General features: G+C 35.2%; 1 protein-coding gene across 2 annotated transcripts; it reads right to left on the bottom strand.

Annotated features, from left to right (window-relative positions):
- Positions 1–822: 822 nt before the first annotated feature.
- LOC103454101 (protein GL2-INTERACTING REPRESSOR 1) lies at positions 823–2,021 on the bottom strand. 2 transcript variants are annotated; one of them, XM_008393692.4, is made up of 2 exons: positions 1,880–2,021; positions 823–1,678 (listed from the first exon to the last, which is right to left on the bottom strand). In XM_008393692.4, the coding sequence occupies exon 2, from the start codon at positions 1,674–1,676 to the stop codon at positions 1,338–1,340; it is 339 nt and encodes a 112-aa protein (XP_008391914.2). In that variant the 5' UTR covers positions 1,677–1,678; positions 1,880–2,021; the 3' UTR covers positions 823–1,337. The 2 variants fall into 2 exon arrangements, with proteins under 2 accessions (XP_008391914.2, XP_070668579.1); XM_070812478.1 differs by having other exon boundaries at positions 1,885–2,020.
- Between the last annotated feature and the right edge of the window lie 5,578 nt (positions 2,022–7,599).

Raw genomic sequence — 7,599 nt, 5'->3', positions numbered from 1 at the left:
TAATTATAATCTGTCGGAAAACAGATATGAATTATTTGGGAAATTAGTCGTGTGCTATGGATGCTAGAAGTTAATTAACCAACTAACAAGTTATCGCTTCTTTGATTAAAAAAAAAAAAAAAAAAAAAAGGTTATCGCTTCACCGCCAAAATTGATATCTTTCAAACTTTGATTGTTAGGTTTTAATGTATACAATCACGTCATACTAGTTCTGATAGTTTATCATTGTGAAGAAAAAGCGAGAGTCGAAGTTTGGTTATGATGTGTAAACAATTTCTTTACCACTACTGTTTTGATTGTTGATTTATTGTTGTTTTCAAAGAAGATTGTGAATCAAAGGAAAGAGCAAAAGTCGAACTTTAGGTATGGAGCAAAAGTCGAACTTTAGTTATGGAGCTAAAGTTAAGTCGAACTTATGGAGCAAAAGTCGAACTTTAGTTATGAATGCAAAAGCGAGTCATCTATCACTAAAGCTATGCGCTATCGTGGTAACTTTATATGATTTGGTTATGGAATGACGGATAGTGAGTCGTATGTTTGGGTTAAGGTCCCAGGTTGCAATTTGTCCATAATTTGAACAGAAGTTCAGCAAGTTTATATATGGACCCAGTGGGGACCAAAATTTGTCCCCTCTTGCCTGAAAAGCTCGATCTGCAGCTTTTAACCTGAAATCAGATTTCGCTTTCAAGCAAAACATGCACTTCAGCTGCAAAAATGAAACACAGAAAAATCTACAGAGAGCTAGGTTTTACCCATGCATGTGCAACTACCTGGTAAGCTGTGATTGGATATGGTAAAACCATATATGAAGACAGAAAAAGGTAAAGGCAACGACAAATATGACCTGACATTTTTTCTCATATGAAAAAGTTGGGCAGTTACAGTTAAACCGTTTTACGTCATTGTCCTTCTGCTAAAGGGTTAACAAAAGCAGAAACAAACACCTTTCACCCCACCTACCAAACCCCATGGTGCAAGCCCAATTGCCCATCATCCATAACCTAATTTCTAAGATTAGCAAGGTAAATAAAAAAGATAAAACCAAATAGGTAGTGATATTCGCGCTCCACTCATTTTCAGACATCTGGTTAACAAGGCTCAACCCAATTAACTGAGGATGAATTGAGCCTTGTCTAGGTTAAATATTTTCCGTTATTTTTAAATAGCGAAAAATGTAGTTGAAATGGAGTGCCAATAGCGCTGCCCCCTGAAGGGAAAAAAGGCTTGGAAATAGAAAGAGCCTAACATTAAGTCCTAGTAAATTTGAAAAAAAAAAGCCCAAAAAAGGAAATAAGGGGATAGACTACTCTAGCACTTAGCTCTTTTAGCACTTTTTTTTAGCTCCTCCTTGTCCTTGAGGTTGGGGGGGTGGTGGTGGTTGTGTCATGAAGAAAGTCTAGCAAAACAGTGCTCTTGCATTTAGGGCATTTAGGGTCGTCCTCCGAGAGCATCACATACATGAGGCACCTAGGGCATCCGACTAACACCATGGAAGTGGTCTCCGGGCTGAAATTGTCGTCCTGATTCAGCTCCAACGACACACATGAGCTTGGCGGTGACGTAGGTGAAACAGTTGCCGATCTTCGTGGTGACTCTGCCAGTTGCTGATTAGCCCTCGGTGGTGACAAGTTCAGCTTTAGGTCAAGCTTCGGACCGCCTCCGTTTCGCCTACTCATGGCTTTGGCATCAAAAAAAAAAAAAAAAAAAAAAAAAAAAACCTTCAGCTCTAATTTAAAATCAAGCACACCCAAAATTAAAACATGTAAACACTATGGAATTCAAGAATCATCTATTACGTCAACAAAACAGTGAAAATAAAAAAGTGGTGTGTGACATGTAATATTACCGCCGAAGTTTAAAGTAGTAATATCGTTTGTACCTTACAATTGTCAAGAGGGCTTGTGGAAAGGGAGAAGGAGGATTGGAATATTGGATAACTTGTTTTTGGGTTTGGGAGAAAGTTGGGTTAGGCAAAAACCAGGAAAAGATGAGGGAACAAAAACATGGTCGTTGGGGAGAGGTGGTGTATGGACCTCAAAACACCATATATATATATATACACAAAGGGAAGTGAAGGGGAGGGAGAGGAAGATGGATTTGCTTTAATGCTTAATTAAATTATGGGGGAGAGGTGGAGGGTATAGGATGAGAGAGAGAATTGTTTAGAGAGAGAGAAAGAGTGATAGGAATTAAATTGAATTGGATTGAATTGAAGTATTTGGGTAGAAGAAGAGTGTAAATTGAGGCCAGGAAATGTATTAATTGTTGGAAATATCCCAATAAGAATGCAGGAAATAGAAATTTGCAGTAAATATTGCAATTACAAATAGTGCAGCACAGCAGGGGAAGGAAGGGATGAAAGCATTGCCTTCATTCATTGCTTAGGCTAGTCGGTGTTTAATATCCGAGAGATGGCCAAAAAAATACAGCACAGGAAAAACCCAACGGCTTTAAAGCTAACCCTCCTTCCTCCCTCCACCAAATATTAAATTAACAAGCAACACACCAAAGAGAATTAAATGGATTTCTTGGAAAATTGAATTGTAACAACTATAAACTCGATTTTGATCTCATTTTGCCCCTATAATTCAAAAGTCATCACTTTACTTCCTAAAATTCAAATTTTGCTCCACTTTATTGTGTTTTCATTTCTTGTTTCATATCCTTAAAGACTAAATTGGAGTGAATTTTGAATTTTAGGAAGTAAAGTGACGAGTTTTAAATTTTAGAGGGCAAAATGGGATCAAAATCGAGTTACAGATGCGTATCTAAAAAAAGCCTATTATATACAATTTTACCCATCTACATCAGCAACTTCGGCTATTTGACAAAAAAAAAAACCAAAAACTTGGTAAAGTGGAGCAAATTTTGAATTTTAGGAAGTAAAATGACAACTTTTGAATTACAAGAACTAAAGTGGAATCCAAATCAGCGGTAACTAAAAATAAGCATAAAAACTATATCTCAATAACATGTCATAAAATGGAATTAAACACTTAAAAACACAAAGGGCCATTTAATTTTCACAATATGAAATAACATTTCAAGATACAGAAAATTAAATGACAAGCCATTTATCTCCTTCTCTTGTTTTGGTAGCTCAGTAAATACTAAATACCATTGACCCTGTTTTTGAAGAAATTATAGCAATGGTCCTTCAACTCTAACCTAATTGGAGTGATGGTTCGTCAACTAAAATTTTGTGACCAGTGGTCCCTTAACTCATCAAAACGTGCGGCTATGGTCAGTTTTGTCAACTCTGTTAGAACTTCCATCAAAATAAGTCATGTGACACGCACGTAAAGTTGAATCAAAGGACAAATAAGGAAAACCAAACGAGAAAAATTGTAGCAATGATCCTTCACCTTTAACCCAATTGAAGAAATGGTCCCTCAACTTTAACATTGTTAGAGCAATGGTCTCAACTTGAACCCAATTGTAGCAATGGTCCTTCCAACATGACTCATTTTGACAGAATTTTGATGAAGTTGACGAAAATGACCATATCTGCATGTTTTGATGAGTTAAGTGACCAATGGTCATGAAATTTTAGTTAAGGGATAATTTTTCTAATTAGATTAAAGTTAAGGGATCATTGCTACAATTTTCTCCTATGTTTTTATATATTAAAAGTCCACTGCATTAGCTCATTTTATTTGAGTATAGTTACGTTGGTAAGAGCAGTGCGTTTCTTCTCTGCATCCAAATTTGAATTTCCTTCTTATAATTTAAATTAATTTAACGTAGAACGTATAAAAAAATCTATATAAGATTCTCTTCTTCTTTCTGGAAAACAAAGATCAAAATAAATTACAGTACATCACACGTCTTAATTGAAAGCTCCCCAATTAGCTTAGCTAGTGATATACATAATACATGTCAGGTGTGGTTGGCCAACAATACCTATCACAGAAGTTATGTTGTTATCAAATCTCATAAAACTACTAAATTTACAGTGCCAGGTGTGTTTCTAGGCCTTCTTTCATTGATTTTCGAGAGCGAAAGGAAACTGATATATATTTGGGTTTCTTTTTTAAGTCTAAGCTTAGCAGTGGACATATCTAAATAGACTTTCTAAAGTTAGGTTCTCCCTACAAATTAGGGAACCCCTTGAATCTTCGATTTAATAATATATACACACACTCGTATATACTGCTCAAACAAATATGTACGTTTCAGACATAAGTTTAGCCATAAGTTAGTTAAAGGCTTAGAGCAGTGTGTTTTATCTCTTATGTACATTCAAAGTTCGAATCATCTTTCCCATTGTTTAGATAAATTTATTATATTTATGTTAATTGTATGTTCAAAAATACAACAACAAATATGTAATTACTATCTGATTTTTTTTTTCGTTATTTCTTCAATTATGCAGAGAGGAGTAGACTATGTAATTTCCAGTTCATATATTAAAATTGCGTTTAGCATGGTCAATGACTCAAATTGGATGCAATATTGAATAGGTGGGGTGCATTAAGGTGTCCCATCTAAATCAATTTGCATCACTGTTTTTTTTTTAAATGACTCAATCTGGAAATTGCTTGTATAGAAGGATAAAAAAAAAAAAGGGTCAGTATTTATAAATATGAAAATGTTCATTTTATTGATTTTTATTTGAAAAAAAATGAAAAAAAAAGTTGGAAAGGAGATTAAAAAAAAAACGTATTTGTGAAAGTTTAATTTTGCTCATTATGAAACTTCAAGTTCTCAAATTCAAGTCTACGAGTGCAGAAGCTTGGGTTGAGTTGTCGGTGCATTGTTTGGCGTTAGGCGAATTTATATTCTTGCTAAGGGCGAGTTTTGTGTTCTCTTTATGTTATAGGCGAGTGTGAGTTCTCAAGTGTGCTCTCAATATAGTAATATGGATATGTCATGTTATGTTAATTTGTAGCTTATCTATTTCAGTAGCAACTATCATATTGGTGGCTGATTTATATGGTTTTAATTATCGTAGGTAGTGTGTTATTCTCTCCAAAAAATTTAAGTTGAAATTGGTCACTAAAAATTATTTACTTGTATTCAATAATCAATATTATATTTTTTTCTATATAAAAAAGTCGAGTATTATGTGGTATAGAGCAAATGGTAAATGATGATTTTAAACACACATTAAGTTTCTCTTATGAAATTCCTATTGAGCATTGATGATATTATGAAATCCAATTCGTATATGGTGTTGTAATTTGTAAGAAAAGAAATGGTTTGACCAAAAAAAGAAAAAAAAAGAACTGTGAGAAAAATGGTTAGTGATCAAAACTTAAGAACTAGCTTTCTCTGTCGGAAAGACATCCTCTCCGGATATTTTCTTCCTAATTCACCAAGTTCAGGGATCCGGGCCGTTGAAATTTGGTCCAATGGCTAAGTTATTATAACTTTTAAAGTAGACCTCTATTTGTAGCCGTTGAATCAAATTTTAATGGCTCGGATCCCCGGACTTGGTGGATTAGGAGAAAGGGATCCGGCACTTTCCTTCTATGTCAGATTCTTGATGAGCTTTTGTCTACTTTTCTCATACATTACTTACAACATCATTACTTCAAAAACTAACACGTAGCATGACAAAGTTGCTAAATTACTAATAGGTATTATTATTGGCACTTTAAAAATATCATCATGCCCTCCCCTATATACAAGTTTTCACTTGAGCACAATATGATTTTTTTGGAGCGCACTCTCCAAGTTTGAGGGGTTTCAAAATGAGTCATAAAGTTTCAATTTTCTCATATTGTACCTTGACATTTTGAACTTGTATCAGTTTGTACTTTTTGTACATGGTTGATTTAACGAAATTCCACCTACAAGAGAACAAACACCGTTAGCCTAATTAACGAACACCTTGAAGAAAGGGGAGGGTGTCAGCCAAAGGGCCTCTGATGCCCAAGTCAGAAAAGTAGTTAGAGAAAAAATAAGAACTTGAGAGAGGTATGAGTAGTAAGTTGCGATTACCGTTTCCTTTATTTGACCTGGCTATTTATAGAGACTAAAGCCTAGCAGGCAGCTAGGAGGGGAGGATGCAGATCATACTAGGCAATCCTTGATGGTGCAGGCTAGTCTCCACAATCATTTTAGCAAGTAGTTCCAAATGTCCATGTTGGTAGAAAACCTGGTTCACCGGACAAGTATAAGGGGAGACTCTGAGAGTTTGCTTCTTGCCACCATTGGGCCAGGTATAACCCGATGGCAAGACATATCATGGAAGGCTCAGAGTGCCCTTGATAGGTTGGTGTCCGAAAGGGCTATTACCTACAGGATAGACGAATGTCATATACTCATGTGGTAATATGTGGTCTACCCACGACATCAAGGGTAAAATTGTCATAGTGAGCTTATGGTCCACGTGTCATTCTCCTATTAGATGTGGTTATGTCTGCACATAATCTACCTTTAAATTATGTAATAGGTGTGACTCATTTATGGGTTGGTGTCACATTTGAACTATTTGGACCAAATTTTGCAATTGGTTGTTGTTTTGAGATATAAAACATCAATTTAGTAGAAGTAGAAGTTTTACCATGAGTTTTTTATTTCCATGTTTGTCTTGCACATTAGCTGGTAAACGGGTCCTAAACTTGTCAAATCTTCAATTTAATAAAGGATCAAACGTTCAAATAGCTCAAATGCAACTTTAAAATTTTATTGGTGTAATATGAGAAGATTGAAACTTTGTGGTCCATTTTGAATATCACACCAAACTTGAAGGGTGGAAAATGTTAAATAAATAAGACTCAAAGTTTTTTGTTGAATATGTATTTGAGGATCCTATGTTTCTCTTGATTTTTATTATAAGCTGTGGAGGTAGTTTCTAAAGAAATGTGTTATCCACATGCATCTTTTTACTTTTCACACACCTTGTTAAATTCTGTAATTTGATATTCTTCAATTCATCAAATCCAACGAAAATTAGAAAGATACGTAAGAAGTAAAAAGAGATGTATGAACATCACACCCCTTTCTAAATTGTAGCAAATCTTAGTAATTGTGAGATCTGTTTATACCATATTTAGGGCCTCGTATTTAGACCTCGTATAAATACTCGGAGGACTTAAATGTAATTATGTAATAAAGGAAGGGGTAAATATGTAATAAGTGAGGAGTCCTTATTCTATAAAAGGACCCCTCACCCTCACAATTAGGGGGAGGCCAATTCCTAAGGCCCCTCACCCTCTCAACGCTCTCACTCTCAGAGCTCTCTCTCTCCCTCACTTCTCAGAGAAATACAATACAATCAGTGTGGACGTAGCCCAAACCTTGGGGTGAACCACGATACATCTTGTGTCATTTACATTACTTGCAGATTCACGGTCGGATTTACGTTGTTCCAAGACTTCCGGTTTTGTGCATCAACAAGATCTACATGCACCTCATGTCAGCATATTAACGAGAATTCTAATAGAGTTAGTCTTGAGGATTAATGCTACTAATTATTTAATAAAAAATTAAGTACCTACACATCCGATAATTTAGTTTGAGGACCAAGTTGAGATCGCGTCATAGTTCAGATACTAATTCACCAACTTACTTAAAAATTAACATATCTTCAGGTGCAGAACTGAAATTATAATGAGCTTCAATTTTGCTTAGTCATGCATGCGTACAAAC

This window comes from Malus domestica, chromosome 14, assembly GCF_042453785.1.
Source record: "Malus domestica chromosome 14, GDT2T_hap1".
NCBI lineage: Eukaryota > Viridiplantae > Streptophyta > Magnoliopsida > Rosales > Rosaceae > Malus > Malus domestica.
This window is presented reverse-complemented; position numbering and strand designations above follow the sequence as displayed.

What these genes read in the sequence shown, in the direction of transcription:
- LOC103454101 (XM_008393692.4), bottom strand. Translation starts at nt 1,676, where the DNA reads ATGAGTAGGCGAAACGGAGGCGGTCCGAAGCTTGACCTAAAGCTGAAC.